The following is a 16,717-nucleotide window of genomic DNA, read 5'->3' as shown; positions in this document are numbered from 1 at the left end:
GCCCCCACAGACGGGATGGAAGTTTGCATTCTGTGGGTTTATGTTGCATCTTGCATTAACGGCGTTTTTTATTTTTAGATTTCGGGATATTACCTTTTCTCTCATAGGATTGTTGTAATAACAAGAAATATAGACGTTGTTGAGGTCAAACATACCATATATTTAACCGATATCTGCCCGCCTATATTAATCAACCCATGTTTTGTAGGAGAGGATAGGTAACTAGTTCCTAGATTAATTCATCATATTGGGACCAATGATGCACATTTACTACACTACTTCGCCTAGATCTAGTCACCGATGAAGATTCAATACAGTTGGAAATCCACCTTATTTCCTAAAGGAATCAATTTATGAAAAGCAGCTATTATAAGTACTTGAGTTAACTAGTAGGGTCTAGTTTCTATTTCTATTCCGCGTCTCACTGAACTGTCACACCGCCTATTGGCCAACAAGGCAAGAATATCGACTGCCACGTAGCTTCATTCTTTTATCTCTACGTGTTCTTGGCCCCGCAATTGAATTCATTTACTACTGGTCAAGTTGTTGATTTCTTGTTCATGCATAAGGCAACAAGGGAATTGATGCACAAGGATACATCATGGACAATTCTAAGGCCGGTTACAATTGCCACTAGTTGGGCAGCTCCGAGTTTCGCCCTGATGGAATGTTCGAGGTATAAGTCCCTTCCAGTGGGATGACTTTAGTAGCTACCTATGAGGCTGTGTGAACTAGTATAATCACAGTGTTAATTTACTTGAAGTCTAGCCCCATGCGCCATACAAGGGCACTTTGATGCCCGGCCCTTGCATGCTATCCTTTTAATCTCTTCCGTCTACTGTATGTGACCTGTTAACTCCTGACAAGAATAGAGTCGCTATACCCGTTCACCTCTAGCTACGCCGTACATTATATTACCCCATTCATAACCAAGCTTCTTTTCCCTGCTCCACGCGGGAACAACGAGAAACGGCGGATCAGCGGGGAAACCCATATAATTCCAAGCCTGTACTTCATATGGAGTAAACACGATGAGTGCCTGTCTATTTCAGCTTCCATTTCTCGCCGCTATCAAGAACTTGTGTTGCTGGATCTGATCCATATATTGCGTTATAACGGGAGATCTCATCATTTGAGAGGGTACTTTTGACCTAAGAGTCCATTGGCTAGAACGATTCAGATCCTGCTGTGCCATCCTCGAACCTTACCGCGAGCATATCTTAAGACTTGAGACTTGCATTCGATCCTTGGATCATTTGTTTTTGTTTCGGTTTTATTGTGCGATTTAGACTAATCAGATTAGCGCCAAGCTTACTTTGGAGTCAATCCGTGGGTATACTGTACGAAGTACGCAATTGGAGCATGTACGCGCTGCATTTGTGAGTTGGAAGGTTTTGTTTGCGCGCTGGGTAAGTTACTTCTATTCTTTAGCTAAAATTCTCCGATGTCCTTCTGCAACTTCAAGCCGTCCTTTTTCTATATCTATTCAAGCCATCAAAATGACTAACAGCATTGGTTCTATTCCAGCCTCCGCTCCATTAGCTTTGTGGATGGCCTCCTCCGAGGTAGACCAGAAGGCCCTTGGCAATTTCGCAGCCGGTACAGCCCTCGAAAGCCCATTACTATCAGCAACGCTATATAAAGTCCTCGGGGTGTCAGTCATGCTATCTAAGAAACTTCTCCGCGCCCGAAGACTCCGTCGACTTGACACCACTCGCGAAACCAAGTCCTTACAACTATATCACCACATCATATGGCTGTCGCGCGAAGGCCTACTATTGTTAGAAGGATATATTATTCCAATGGTGGATCAGCTGGTCGAATTGAAAGTTCTAGCACACAAACTTCGCGCCTCATTCTATCACATTTTCGTCCTTTTCCACAATCGGCCTGTTATAAACCTCAGTACAGAACGACCACCCAATTCCAGGCATGATTCAATATACAGCCCGGACTCCCTAGTAGCTCTTGGGGGGAAGGCAGGCAGCACCCAACCTGCGCATCCACCTGGCCTAGCCCCCGTGCAACCAGTTCACCCCATTTCATCATTCCTCCTACCTCCACTCGACTACACCGCCACCGCGACAGCATGCTTCAACTACGCTTCATTTCTAGCCGACAAACTTCTCCCGGGCTCACATCCTCTGCGCCTGTCTGTTAAACTCGAATACGCCGCCTATCTCTACGACTGTCTCCAAGATCCAATCGCCTGCCGCCATCTCGCCAAACACGCCATTTCGGACGTGTACAAATCCCAGGAAGGTATGGACGACGAAAGCTTTGAAGACGCCGCCGAAATAGTAGGCGTCTTGGGTAAAATGGCCAAGCGAAGTAGGACACTTGCTAGTAGTACGGCTGCAAGCAGTGATTCCCGTGTCGATCGGTCTATGACCCGGAGTAGTTTCAGTCAATCTCGTCTAGATACGAGTGTGCAGACGACTGTCTCGCCTGTTACTGTTACCAAATCTACGCCCGTTGGTACCATAACGTCTAGTGTGGAACCCGCGGTGCCGAATGTGACCATGATGAATCCGATTTGATGTGCTTAATGCCGAAGTTTGGGAATAGAAAAGCCAATTTTTCTCCAGCCTTTGATATCTTTCCTTGTTTGAGACCAGCTTTGTCGTCGGTTTTTGTATATACTTCTTCATCCTTGATATAAGCTCTATATGAGTGTAAAATAATTTGAAAAATCCCTCTGGGACCTCATCTCAAATTATTCAGTCCTGTCCTGCCCTGGGAGTACGTACCCACCAATATCAGCAAAAAACTTCGTAGCCTTCCCAATAAGATCGGTCACATCCCCTCCAATCCAAGAAGAGATGAAAGACGCTCTCGACGCCTCAAGTTCCCGTAAATATTTACCTGCGACCTTTCTCATAAAAATTCATTAGCTTTCCACCGAACCTTGGAACGATACCTAAGTACCCATGGAAAATTCTAGCACAGCTTACCAAAAAGCACTGTCCTCTCCTGCCTTCATCCAAAGCCAGAAACGCAATAGCTGCAGCAACACCCTCAACCGTGTTCTGCTCTAACCTCGCCTCACTCCATCGTTCCGCAAATCCAGCTGTGATATACGTCGGGGTGCAAAAGGGCGCTACGGCATTCACCCGAACGCCTAGTTCCTGCGATGAAGCCTGCGCTGCTCGAAGGAGACCTAGAATGCCATGTTTGGAGGCTACATAAGCAGCAACGCCTGTCCCGCCAAAATAGCTAGAGGTAGAGCCGATGAGGATGATGGATTTTGAACCCTCATTTTTTGACTTGGATTTTTGCAACCAGAATAGGGCTAGTCGGAGCGCTGTATCCGTACAGGGGGTTTCCCTCGTCAGTAAAAAATTCCCCTAGGTATATAGAACCACTTGGATAGGATGGTTAGGTCGAGTGGGTAACGAACTATTCAATGTGCCTTTCAAATTAACATCAAATATCGTATTCGCCTCTTGATTCTCTTTCAATTTTCCAAACTCATCCACATCATTCACATCAAGAACAGCATTCGATTCCATAATCCCCGCATTGGCGATTACGATATCTAGACCGCCAAATGTAGCAATAGCGTGATCAAACGCGGTCGTCAATTGTGCCCAGTCGACCACATTCGCCGCAGCAAAAATCGCTCGTTCTGGATCTAGATTTGAAAGAATGAATTGATCTGCTGCTGAGCGGCATCTTTCTAGGTCTGTTAGGACCACATTTGCGCCGTTTTGATGGAAGAGCCGGGCTGTTTCGGCTCCTATGCCGCGGGCTGCTCCGGTTATGAGAACGGTTTTATTGGCACTTTTGCTAAATATTTCGTGTGGGATATTGATATTGGCCATTATTCAAGCTTAATGTTGGAACTTGATGGCTTTAACTTCAATTTCCCTTTGGATGAAGTTTTGGAAATGTGGTGAAGAATTGGGGAAGATATGTACTGCGGGGTTACGGCGACATTCATGTTGATCTAATGCAACACGATGACAAATTTACATTGACTGATAATACATGACAACTCGTGAGGTACAGTGACAGCTAAATCGTAAACTGAAGGGCATATAGTTCGAGAATCGACAAAAGCAAAACCAGTCTCACCAGAAAACTTAAGATTTTTGGAAACTATGCATCAGTCCGTCTTATGACGATCAGGACGATCAGCAGCTTGGACTTCAGTGAGTGACACTCGGGATGGAGCCCTAGATGTCATTCTGGAGTGTGTAATGGTTGGATCAGTTGTGCTGACTGCGTGGAAAGAAAAGTCCAGTTCTCCAACTAAGCCTTTCACGTGTCTATATTTCACAAACGGTTAGTTTTTACCCAACGCTATGCAGGTGTAGACTTGACTTACTTCAAAAGTTGTTCAACATCGCCCACGATGCATCTTGTGGAAATTTGAAGGACGGCGAATGCCGCAAAACCGGGCTCGGCAATGTGTTTAATGCTGAGGATATCATTGTCGAGAGCTTCTAGACGCTTGGAAAAACTGTACGGTCGGGGCGACTTCAGGTAAGGTGGTAATGGCTGGCGATTTGTAATGCTGGCTGAAAGAAGACAGAGTAGAGAAGTAACTTCGTGGGTGGTCACTTTCGCGGTGCCGACTATTCGACGGAAATCCTGCATCCAGGCCGAGCCCGATTCATCTTCGTCCTCCTCCAGACGCAAGAAGGTATCAGAGACGTATCCGAGTAAACTCAGATAACTCACAATACTATAAAAAGGTCAGCATCGAGGCAAAAGAACAATCAGGGTGCGAGACCATACTTTTCCACGCAAACAATAATGGTGTCATACTGCTCCTTGGGAAATCTACCACCGATGGGAACTTCCCAGTTGAGAAACTCAGAATAAGTTCGCAAGCTATTCAGCATGAGCATTTGCTTGGAGAATACCTTGTGGCGTGCCTTTTCGAGTTTGCGCCCTTTCAAACTCTGAAGAAACATGTCTCCAGCATCGCCACGCATACGAGCAATGAGAGTCTCGTGGATGATGGAATAATAGTTTGCCAGAAGGTACAACGAAGCCCCCAGACTCTGACGAAGCACTGAATGTTCCGAGATAGGGTACGGGAAAAAGGTCCATATGAAACCAACAAAGCAACCTCCGGCAACGGCAGCCAGCCTGAAGGGCGCAAGCTCATAGATAGGATAGTAAGCCTGACCATTGGAAGTGGCAACTACCTCACCGACCTTGCGAACCTGAAGCTCATAGCCAATGATCATGGTTGTGGTAACAATGCTGATGACGCCAATGACGCGGAAGCGGAACATTTTGATGGGGACGTAGAATGCACAAGAGATAAAGACGTAGAGTAAAACAATCACACCGGGGGTCTTTGAATCTGGAATATACCAGACCAGAAGACTAGCTACCATAGCGAGAGCAGTTCCTGCGATTCTGAGGACGAAACTGAAAATACTTTGGCCGCTTGTGGGACTCATACTAAGACTAACCATAATCATGGCCCACACCATGCGCTGCTTGAGGAAAAAACTCTGGGTGTCGTGCAAAAACACAATGACAGCGATGGTCATCGTTGCACATGCGACTCGGAACCCATACGTGGACTCGAAGGAACGCAAAAACGTCGGGAAGACTCGAATTCTGTCACCAATTTTCTGAAAAGTGGTTGCCGGCGGCAAGTGTTCTGGATCCCTGCGATGTCTGTACGCTTCGCCGAGTTCTAGGTGGCTTGCCTGCGCATTGAAATCTCCCAAATTATCATGTTCGTGGCTGCCTTCCGGTTTCAGAACACTCTTCGCCCATTTCCACAGGCGCTTTCCACCAGGGATGATCAGGCGACTCCGCTGTAGCTTGTCCTTCGCAGCGACACTGTCTACATACTCAACAAATTCCAGGACTGTCTGACCTGTAGAGAAAAGTAATTGCTGCATGTAAAGGAAAAGATACAGCTGCCGTCTGGCTCGATCCTGGAACGAAGCCGAGGCAGAGAAGAAATCACCCTTCAAGCTCTCAACCGATGAAGGATTTTCAAAGAAGTCGCGCGGCAGATTAATTCCTTTATCTGCGGCCCAAGTTTCCAAGGCGAGTCGTTTAGCTTGTCGGAACTCACCCAGCTTCTCTTTGAAGTGTGACACAAAGTTTTTCTCCCCAGGAGCCGTACTGCTAGCGGATGCTTCTACATCCTTTGCATTTTGCTCAGAATTAGCATTCATCGCAGCTGCTGCAGTGGCTGCAGCCGTACGCTTTGGTGGCTTAGTCAGTCGAAGAACATAGGAGGTATGCAGCAAGCCCTCATCGATGGTTTGAATCATGGATTGGAACGGATCATGCACCGCTCGCATGATGTCGTTCCAGTCATGAATAATGCCCTGACGAAGCTCGTCCTGGATCGGCTCAGCAGTCGGATCGAGAGGCTGATTCCATCTGTTAAAATCAGATAGCCTCTGAAAGATATCAACAACGAAACTAAGACCGACAACTGGGATCATAATCAGTCGTAGGTGCTTGGCGATGTTCTTCAAATCGTCAGGGCCCAGCGTGCCTATGGCAAACTCTCTCTTGGCAAAGACAATATCACCATGAAGTTTTCCGTGTATATCAGTAATTGCGCGGATAGCACTGCGGATTGCTGCTGCCTCTGGGCTGTAGACTTTGCCTTTCTCATCCCATTTCTCGCGGGAATCATCGTATGTTTCGGAACGACCGAACATATCATCTTTCTCTAATGATTGATAGTACACAGCATAGGCGCCCAAAGCGGTGCGAAGTGAGCCAATATATCCGCTCATTTGCTTGAAGACTGCCTTGCGCGACGTCATAGGGAACACTAAGAGTGAGACCGCTGTTGATAGACCCAATCCAGTGAGCATTGTTTTGAGAAGCCTTATAACCAGAGAAATGGCACGGGTTACTGTTGCCATCTGTGGGGCGTATATGCTTGCAATATTGGCAAAGATGGAGTAAATCACGACAGGAAACTGGAACTGTGGGTGTTTGGCCCGGAATGTGTGAACCAGCCACATCTGAAAGAAGAGCCAGACTCCACTCACCGCTGCGGCTGATGAGTTATATGCTGCAGTCTCTTCTTCGGGGCTGTTTGTGGAGTGCTGGCGAGCTTTGACAGCGCAGTACATGGTCAATAGACTTAGGCAGCAAGCTAAACATACTGCCAATACATCTGCGATCATCATTTGGATAAATTTGGCCCGAGGCATGATAGGGAATCCAAATATGGAAACAATAGCGACGAGATAACCAAGAGTAGTATACTCATCTGCCACCCCAGTTGATTGGTACATAGCCACTGCTATCGTGGGAGCCAAACCGCCTTTTGCCATCGTCAGTAGCGTTGGCCCGTCCAGCCCAGTTTTCTTCCATATTTTCAGAATCAGACTTTTGAGTGTCTTTTTCTCCTTTGTTGTCGTTTTAGTTTCAAACCGCGATAGACTCGGCGAGTCCTGCGATCTCTCCGGTGACGCCATTACGCAGCACAACCTTGATAAGTATGTACAACTCTGCTGTTTCACATATAAGATTCTAAGTCGAGCAACGGTTGATCAGCGACGTGCATATCGCAGGGAATGAACCGATTTGACGTTTCCCAATCCACTTTTGAAGACGCTGAGATTGCAGAGTGAAGATTTAGAGGGGCAAATTCCTTGTTTTGAGACAGAAATGGTGGGGGATCCACTGGTGACGATCAATATCAGAGCTGTGGAGATGAAGATCAAATTAGGAACTACATAACAGTAATTCTCTCCTTCTCGCGTCGAGATATGAGGTTAAAGAGATGAAAAAGCATGGGGAATCCCCGGCCTATGGGGGCCAATGGCAGAATTTTGCAATTTCCAGTTTCCATGGTTTACGCTAGCCTTATCGCCGTTTGGAGTCAATTGAGACTAACCCCCTGATTGAAACCGATGCTTTTCAACTTCATTGATCTATAGATCTTGGGTCTATTGGAATCGAATATATGAGCCTAGTACTTACGGCTGACTGATCAATTTAAGAATATATGACGTGATGATAGTCATCTAAGAAGCATCCGATCAAAGAGCCAGCCAACAATGTCTCACGATCCTACGACATCAGCAGTCGCAGTACCTTCTGAAGAACAGAAAATTGAAATGATCACACAGGATGCGCAACGCAATTCTGCTTCAGTGCTAAAGCGCAAACCAGTCCCTGCCCCAGTTCCAGTCGCACCGACCACTGCACCCGAGCTCAACAACGCTGAAATTACCACCGCCGAGCCACCAGCATACTCTACCACCGCCTACTATGCCAAAGAAAGTCGATTTGGAATCAAGCGCAGATGGCCATTTGCTGGTGTCGCCTCATTCTCCGCGCAGAAGCGATCGCGCAAACTTCTTATTCTGGGAATTATAGCTGCCATCGTACTGATCGCATTGATCATCGGACTCGCAGTTGGACTGACCGTTGGAAAAAATAAGTAGGACAACCCAATGCGCAATAGATGACGAATATTTAACCTATGTTCTACACAGACACTCGAATCTGGCCCTGCCAACTGCTAACGGTGGCCCATACTCTGGAGACCTGACCTACTATGACCCCGGACTGGGATCATGTGGCATTACGAGCTCCGAATCCGATTCCATATGCGCCGTGTCGCATATTCTGTTCGACGCGGCCTCTACTGGATCGAACCCGAATGACAATCCACTGTGTGGACTAAAGATAAGACTTCGTCGCGACGGGACGAGCGTGGATGTCAAAGTGGTAGATCGATGTGTTGGGTGCAAGGAAACAGATCTAGACGTGACAGAATCAGTTTTTGAAAAGGTAGCTGCCATTGATCTTGGGAGGGTAACGATGGAATGGGCATGGTTGGAGAACTCTCCCGTAAACGTTTCTCGTTTCTAGTATTTCCCGATGTAATTACATACTAAATATTCACTATAAGGGCTGATTGGCCCTATAATTTCTCACTTATAACAGAAGCTATGCTGCCTCCTTATAAGTAGAAGCTCGATCTCCTGTAGTCGTTCTAGTCATCAATTGTCAAGACCGCCTAACAACATCACTTGACCGCCTTCTATACCGCATGTTATATTGTCCAATCATTAGGCTCAGCAGATCATAAAGGATTTCTGAATTATTGGCCAATGAGAGAGGCTCATTTAGTAGTAAGCTGATAATGAAATTCGAGCGAACCAGTGACATATTATATTCAATAGCCATATTAGCCAACTTGGATAATTCATTCTCCAAACTAGACTCTTCAGGAGATTGATTTTTATACTTTTCGGAACCCTTCGAGCGGAGTTAGGACGGACCGAGATCAGCTAGTCCTAAAGTAGCTAGCGTTTGAGGTATTTATATTCTGCCGGTTTTTAGATGAGTCGGCCATTTCAGCCATAGTACAGAGTACTGTAGCAACATTTACCACATCCATATTTCTCCTTACTTATACGAGCCTTAGTGTTGATATTTCCATTGAAGGGTTCAATAAGGAACACAGGACCAAGTGATCTCGATAAAATCATGTTGGATTGATCTAGAGAAAGACAGGAAGCCCAGCGCTATACTCGACCCAGAAAGTTTTGATAATATTTCAATGGATTTTCATGAAGATTTCCAACGATACTTAGATGATGTTAAAATTGTACCTGTACTCCGTATAGCTTTTTAATATACGAAAATTTCTAGTGAACTTGCTTTTTAATTTGTCGGTACTGAGATACAGCTCGTGTTCTGTGGCTGCATGATCTTCAGCTGATGCCCAGTGCGCTATACCCCAAATGGTGCTACGACTTGTCAACATGGACCCCACCATTGATTATTATTAAAATCCCAGCCAAACCTCTGAACTGTAGTAGCAATTTGACACCAGGGACCAGCCTCACATGGCTTCGTTGTTCTCCCTCTCTCTGAGCATCCTGGCTCTTGCTAATTTTGTTCAAGCAAAATCCAACTTCCCATACCCCCTCTCAGAAGCCCATGCGCACCTAAAGACGGATGATGGAGTCACCTTTGACCCTCTCGGTGTGGCCGCAGTTCTTTACAATCCTCGCGCCGACAAAAGTGCTGCCAGGCTCTATACGCAGTATGATCGGAAGTTATTCACCTGGCCACATATGACCATGATCGGAGGGACTCTTCCACCACTGGAGATGCTGGTCGAGCGCCTCGTAAGCGTATTTAAATGGATTCACCCGGCGATAAAAATGTGTGCGAAAGATACCACCCAGCTCCCTGTTCGGTCTGACGTGTCAGGAAATGTCTTTCGTCAGCTACCCTTGAACCTGAGCAATCTATGGCTTAGCGATATAATATCATTCCAAACTTCAAAACAGCCTGGAAATGATTTTGCAATTGTCTGGGTGGATACGGTCCACCAGTCAGGAGAAGACGGAGAAGACTATGTCCGAGCTCAAATCGGCAATATAGGGTGGCGTGTTGGCAAATGGGGATTGGATTTGATGTGTCTGCTAAATGGAGCCATGCTTTTAGCTGCCATGGTCTGTGGAATTCTGGTGGCAGATATCTGGGCATTCACACTATTTCTTCTCTACGTTTGCCATTGGTTAGCTTCTGTATTCATCTCGTTGACTACAATGGTTGAGATTCACGTTCCGGCAATCAGGGACGATTCAACTCATCGATACGCCGTATATGAGAGAGAAGAAGGTGGCACTGTGATTTTCAAAGGCCCTCAGAAAAATCTCGAAGAATGGGCTCGATCGACATGGGAGTACAAGAGAACTTGGACCAAGGACTTCTTGCACTGGCTCTGGGTTCTCACTGGAACTATGTCTTCAATAGCATCAGTTGCTTGTATGGTCAATATGTACGGTTACATGCAATTGGCCTTTCTAGGCGTGTTGGTTTACTCCTCGCTTGCTGAGATCGTGGCGACTCGTGTTGCAAGAATACTTCAAACCAAGGCACACGGACCGATATTCAAAGCTGAGGTACTTGATAACAAAAGCCGTTCGCGAGCCATCATACGAGCAACTCTCGAGGTCATTCCAGAGTGTCGACTGAGAAATTTGAACTGGATCAAGATGGGCTTGCTTCCACCTATGCTTGTCTTCCATAAAATGCAAGATCTTCTTGAGGGACTAAGCGAAATGCAGGAAGATGGAAGCCTCTCATTTCCTGCAAATGAATCTCAGAGGCCAGCTATTGAGCTAAAATTTAATGCATTTCTGGACGCAGTGAGTATCGAGGATTATGGGAGCCTTCCGTTGGCTAGAAGGATACGTGATGAGGTATATGAAACCCTATACCCAGCTAGCACAGCACCATTGAAGCCCTAAGGGAGTTATATAACATCGAGCATATTGTTCGTAAGTGCCCTCTTTGGTTCATCTCAACATACTCGCTAGGCCAATCATATCTATAACCACTCTCTACATACCATCTACTCTACACGGACTGAAATCGAGCATTCGACTTACTTTTGGTCCAGTCTAAGCTTACCTAGGTATTAGCAACTCAATTTCGGCTTACTTTTAGGTTTTGGTTTACTTTGAATTAAGCTACATACTTACAGTTTCAAGATTCACTCTTTCTCCGTACTTGACCATAATTTCTAATTTTCACGGCCATTTGCTCTCTCTTGAAGCTACGTGTTTAAGCCCGTCTTTACCCGTTTCCAAATTTTCCTTCTTTCATTCCCATTACATATCCTTTATCCTTATTTATGGACTAAACACAGCGTATATACGTATCTCAACTCACGGGATGCTCCAAATCAGAAACCCTCTGCCAATTTTCTGACTATTGAAAAAAACTACCTCTATCATGTTATCGTCGCTTCAAAAACTTTCTTTCACATAATCATCGCCCCTGCTATCTCTTCTCCAGGCCTGAGATATACTTGACCTCGTCACTCTCATCACTGACCTTTCTTCTCACGGAGCTTATATCCATCGCAATGTATGATTGCCCCTTTATCGGATATTGTGATGAATTATTGCTTATTGATTAGAACCAAATTCGAGTCTCTTGCATTATTGTGGGAGCTGTAGTTGACCTAGACAGCTCCCATGACTATGGCTCTCCATGCGACGGCTGAGGTGAGCTAAGGCTACTCAGGGACTATATCCTCCCTAGGGATACCTGTCAGTTAACTCAGTCAAATAGACAAACAATCACCATTGGACAGATAGTGAAAGTGAGGATGGGCCACGTTCAAAGAAGACATCGCCACGCAGAATGATGTTGTAATTGTGGAGGTGCCGAGCATCAGGCCGGTGAATGTCGTAAATTGGTTCGCTGCGTAGTAGATCTCGTTCACCCTGTCACCAATTGCCTAAGTATCACCATCATTCTCCACAGGCTCGCTGTCGTCGCTATCACTCTCGCTTGTACGAGGCTCTTACGCTGACGCGGCCGATATTGATATGTTCACCAAATGTTTTTAACATCAATTCCAAAGTTACTCTGTGAATAAAAAAGCCTTAGGAAGACCTAGCCTGAAAGATCTATAAAATTTCAACCGTTATTATTTATACAGTGCCAACAAAGACTGAAATGTTTGCAATGGGATAGAGACGGGATATGTGATACAGGGCCGAGATTATTCCAACCTTAGACAATGACCTCGGGATGTGGTCATAGAACATATTCCCTGACTCTTCTCAAAATGCCTTCATAAAGACTCAGCAGCTTCATATCAAGAAAGACCTCATGGAATACTGTTTGGCCCACTCCGTGCAGATCCTGCTCGAAGCCAGATTTCCTCGATTCTAATATATGATCACTGAGGGAGCTCATTAGTCGATTGAAAACCTCAGAGTGACTACTCCGTAGTCTGGAGAGCTCAAGCATTGTTTCATTCAACCTCAATCCCCTGTGTATCTGCAGTGTTTTCTTCATGAATTCACAACTACTTATTGGGAGGCGGTAGGGGTCTATCCCAGCGAGTATAAACGCCAGGTCCGAGAAAGCAACATTTAGATAAACTGCACAAGTCGAGATCATACCCATCCAAAATGACTTTCTAGATCGAAAACGGCCCTTGGATAGATCCACATATAGCGAAACTGCATCCGATATGGAATTCAAGGTATACTGCTGAAAAAGACCCAGGCTGTCGCAAGATCTAGTGCTTTCGGCATCTAATTTTCGCCTGATCTTCAACTCATAGGATAGCAGCTTGGCAGCAGGGCTGTAGTCAGCAGAGTTGATTTCATTGGCCAGTAGTGCAAATGAGTAAACTGCTGCCAATATTGGTGTATCGCAACAGCAGAGCTCAAGAACGCACCACGGTCGCAGAAGAACCATGAGAAGAGAGTCTAAGATAGAGACCTGGCCAAATATGCAGTGTTGGGAATATCTCGCTGCATTTAACAGGAACCATGGAGGGTCACGAAGCATGGCATTGCTTCCAGGCTGTTCAGGCTGCCGGCGCAAGGGACAGGGCAGAGAGACAAGAAGATCATAAGGAGCATCATGGAGGCTCATGAATATAGGGAGCAGATCTGCAACAACATTTACAGCAGTTTGTAGCTCTTCATATACCGCTGAGGCAAAGATATCCCGGTTCCAATTTGGTGACGGCACGGCAACAGAATATATTGCGAATGAATTTCCCAAAGCCACACCTCCACCAACATCATACAAGGCACATATTTGAGCAGGAGTTTTGTTTTCGACCTCCTGAGATAGTGAAATCATGAGCCCCTGGAATCGAAATGTTTATGATCATGCTGTTGCTCACAAATTTGAAAGCAGCTGTAGGCGAAGCAAGGCTGTGCAAGGCCATTCCACCACTCAGGCTTCAAATGATTATATAATCAAATTCGCGAGTTCGGCTCAACAGTTGACTCGACCTGTTTGAAATAGCTGTCTTTGAAGTCTTTATTTAACTACCCACCAGCTGATTGCAGTAACCCTCAAGCTCATTTTAAGGTCCTATCTAAGGTTGCATAGGAGTTAGAAGTTTTTTCTTCTTCCTCCTCCTCCTGGACGAGGCACCGTCTCTCAAGTCTTGCTTCGCATATATATCAATGACCTTTAACTAGCTATTGTAATCTATCATTTATGACTAACAACTTCTACATGCTCTCGTGTGGCCTCGTTCTTGTTCAAAGTATTCTCCACATCCGCCTGACGCAGCTCTTCATCAACAGCACCAAAAATCAGGTCCATATCTTCCAAACTTCTCCCCTTGGTCTCCTTGACGAAAACGATGACAAATACTCCCATAGCTGTGCAGAAAATGCCAAACATGAGAAAGGTTCTCCAGCCAATCTGATTGACGGCGCGAGGAGTGACTTCAGTGATGATGAAGTTGAAGAGCCATTGTGTGGCTGCTCCGAGACCAACACCGTAAGAACGGAGCCGGGTTGGAAAGATCTAATGATGAGTTAACTCACTGATTAACTCTGGCACATTTGAAACCCTTGGAGTTGAAATCAAATATAACTGAAGCCAAGTGGGACATCACATACCTCACCAAGATACACCCACGGTGTTGGCCCCCAGGAGGCAGAATAACCGATGACATAAAGATAGATCATTGCAACCATGGCAGTGGATGCTTGCGAGACTGTAGTGGAATCCGCATCGGGAGGGTGAGTGGCCAAGACAGCACCCAATATAAACATCATACTCGCCATCCACATGGAACCGCCGATCAAACTCTTCTTGCGGCCCCAACGGTCAATTCCGATGATCAAGAAGATCGCCGTAGCAACAACCTTAACAGTACCGTAGATTCCAGTCGCAAACAAAGAGGAGTTTGTGGAGCTTACACCAATCGACTCAAAGATCTGAGGCGCGTAATATCCAATCGCATTTGTCCCAGATAGCTGCTGTGAGATCATGATGACAATTGCCAGGAAGAAACGGTAACGATTGCTCTTTGTGAAGCACTCTTTCCATGTCACACCCTCTACGAGGGCAATTTCCTCCTCGGTGGCGGCATATATCTCGGCAAGCTCCCTTTGTACTTCTTCGCTATCCTCGCTCTCGTTACGAATGTACGCTAGGGATTTAAGAGCATCATCACTGCGGCCTTGTTTCATCAGCCAACGAGGAGATTCTTTAAGGAAGAAGAGACCAATGATCATTAGTCCACCAGGTACCAGTTGAATGGCCACTGGAATACGCCATTGGCTAGTACCTGACTTGATGTGAAGGGCCACACCATAGTCTAGCCAGTACGCGAAGGTGCTTCCAATGACCAAGAACTCTTGGAAAAGACCAGCGATCCGCCCTCTCTGTGCTGGAGGGCAGTTTTCACTGACAAAAACTGGTGTGATACTCGACATGCCTCCAATACCGAGACCAGCAATGACGCGACCTCCATAGATCTGCCCAATTGAGTGGTGAGCACCGACTTGAACGGCTGCTCCGACCAGGAAGATCATGCAAAATAACATGAGAGAGTATCGGCGGCCGATGCGTTCGTTGATGAAGGCTGCAAATATAGACCCAAAGAAGCAACCGGCTGTCAATAAACTGACTACATTCGAGGAGATTTTCGAATTGGCCGCGGAGTCAAACCCAGTATTGCCCAGGGGGAGGCCGAAATCATTTTTGAAGCTGTCAAGGGCCAGCACTGAGCCCATAACACCAGTATCATAGCCTAGAGTTCATCAGTCAGAGCCAAATTCAACTGGATCATTAGCACCTTGGAAGTGTGAGCGCACGAACTAACCGAAAAGCAAGGAACCCAGGTATGCAACAGAGGTGAGTACGTATACCCGGTAGTTTTTTAGAAAATTTGGTGCCATTACGGCAAAGAGTATAAAACGTCAAAGGTAATTGCCAAAATTGACTTCTTTTTAGGTATTTCTTCGGTATAAAACGATGGTCAAGAATGCGGAGATTCCTTTTATAATGGGCAAAGACAGTTTACCGTGAAATTATAAGCAATGCCCTACGCAAATGCCACACCTACAATGGGCTTAGAGTATAACTATGCATTCGGGAAAAAAGGCGGGGAATTCTGGGGTTAGAGAGTGGGGAAGTGTAATTGTTTGACTTTTGGATTTTTCCGTCCATTCAACGTCCATTTCAGGTATCTAGAGTTTCAAAAATGGATCTAATCACGGCTATCATAGTTTTTGGGCCTGTCAGTGTCCAAGGAATAGATGCACAGGCCTCTAGATGCCAAGAATATTCTTTCAAAGCGCTGTGATTCATGGATAAATCTGACATCTGTCCGCTCATGACTTGGCCTCGGGGGTATTTCCAGGTTTTTGTCAGAATTATGCAGGACCTTTTTCAAAGCACACTTTGAAAAACCTATATAAACCAAGCTAAACCCGAATTACGGCTTATTTCGGACTATTCCAGCCCATCTATATTATCGTGAACATCCTTGTCAAGTCATAGTAATTGCAGTTGTCATCTGGAGCATGCAATGTTGTATCCCCGAAGAGGCTCGCTGTGCATTTGAAATATGCATAAATTTGACCGCACATCGAAGGGTAAACATATATGTATGTGCATCTTGTCGGCCGAGCTTTGCTTGATCGTACTTGATTGTTGCAAGTGTCGGGTTATTGTCGGCATTTGGGGTCTAAACAGTTTTGATAATGGCAGCGATCATTGTACTATGAAGAAGATTGCATTAGCTGCATTCATGTCTTCGAATACCCAAACATTGGAACTGAATTAGTCACTAAAAAATAAGCCAAGGCCAAGTAAAGCCACAAGGCTTAGTTTTACCCGTATCTTCAAGTCCAAGTTCCAGAACGCTTAGATTGAGAAATCCCTTTCCTTTCTTGTGTTTCAAAACAAGGAAATGTGCCTATCTTACTTCCTTGAAAGTAAGCATAGTACGTCTGTA

At 45.6% G+C, this 16,717-nt stretch overlaps 6 protein-coding genes across 6 annotated transcripts; 3 read left to right on the top strand and 3 right to left on the bottom strand.

The window, feature by feature from the left end:
* Nucleotides 1-1,499: 1,499 nt before the first annotated feature.
* Nucleotides 1,500-2,540, top strand: erg27 (the record flags this gene model as incomplete). The annotated part of the gene is made up of 1 exon (XM_057205405.1): nt 1,500-2,540. The coding sequence occupies one exon, from the start codon at nt 1,500-1,502 to the stop codon at nt 2,538-2,540; it is 1,041 nt and encodes a 346-aa protein (XP_057066012.1).
* A 321-nt stretch (nt 2,541-2,861) lies between these two features.
* Nucleotides 2,862-3,824, bottom strand: N7495_002735 (SDR family NAD(P)-dependent oxidoreductase; the record flags this gene model as incomplete). The annotated part of the gene is made up of 2 exons (XM_057205404.1): nt 2,862-3,304; nt 3,401-3,824. The coding sequence occupies 2 exons, from the start codon at nt 3,822-3,824 to the stop codon at nt 2,862-2,864; spliced, it is 867 nt and encodes a 288-aa protein (XP_057066011.1).
* Nucleotides 3,825-4,326: 502 nt separating this feature from the next.
* N7495_002734 (uncharacterized protein) lies at nt 4,327-7,424 on the bottom strand (the record flags this gene model as incomplete). The annotated part of the gene is made up of 2 exons (XM_057205403.1): nt 4,327-4,690; nt 4,744-7,424. 2 exons carry the CDS (start codon nt 7,422-7,424, stop codon nt 4,327-4,329), a joined length of 3,045 nt encoding a protein of 1,014 aa, XP_057066010.1.
* Nucleotides 7,425-8,009: 585 nt separating this feature from the next.
* Nucleotides 8,010-8,829, top strand: N7495_002733 (RlpA-like double-psi beta-barrel domain-containing protein; the record flags this gene model as incomplete). The annotated part of the gene is made up of 2 exons (XM_057205402.1): nt 8,010-8,395; nt 8,451-8,829. 2 exons carry the CDS (start codon nt 8,010-8,012, stop codon nt 8,827-8,829), a joined length of 765 nt encoding a protein of 254 aa, XP_057066009.1.
* Nucleotides 8,830-9,812: 983 nt separating this feature from the next.
* On the top strand, nt 9,813-11,228 carry N7495_002732 (uncharacterized protein; the record flags this gene model as incomplete). The annotated part of the gene is made up of 1 exon (XM_057205401.1): nt 9,813-11,228. One exon carries the CDS (start codon nt 9,813-9,815, stop codon nt 11,226-11,228), a length of 1,416 nt encoding a protein of 471 aa, XP_057066008.1.
* Nucleotides 11,229-13,953: 2,725 nt separating this feature from the next.
* N7495_002731 (sugar porter family MFS transporter) lies at nt 13,954-15,656 on the bottom strand (the record flags this gene model as incomplete). Its single annotated transcript, XM_057205400.1, has 3 exons — nt 13,954-14,274; nt 14,370-15,508; nt 15,581-15,656. 3 exons carry the CDS (start codon nt 15,654-15,656, stop codon nt 13,954-13,956), a joined length of 1,536 nt encoding a protein of 511 aa, XP_057066007.1.
* Between the last annotated feature and the right edge of the window lie 1,061 nt (nt 15,657-16,717).

The sequence above is a fragment of the Penicillium taxi genome, assembly GCF_028828555.1.
Source record: "Penicillium taxi strain IBT 34144 chromosome Unknown utg000002l_segment0_segment0, whole genome shotgun sequence".
In the NCBI taxonomy this organism is placed as follows: Eukaryota; Fungi; Ascomycota; class Eurotiomycetes; order Eurotiales; family Aspergillaceae; genus Penicillium; species Penicillium taxi.
This window is presented reverse-complemented; position numbering and strand designations above follow the sequence as displayed.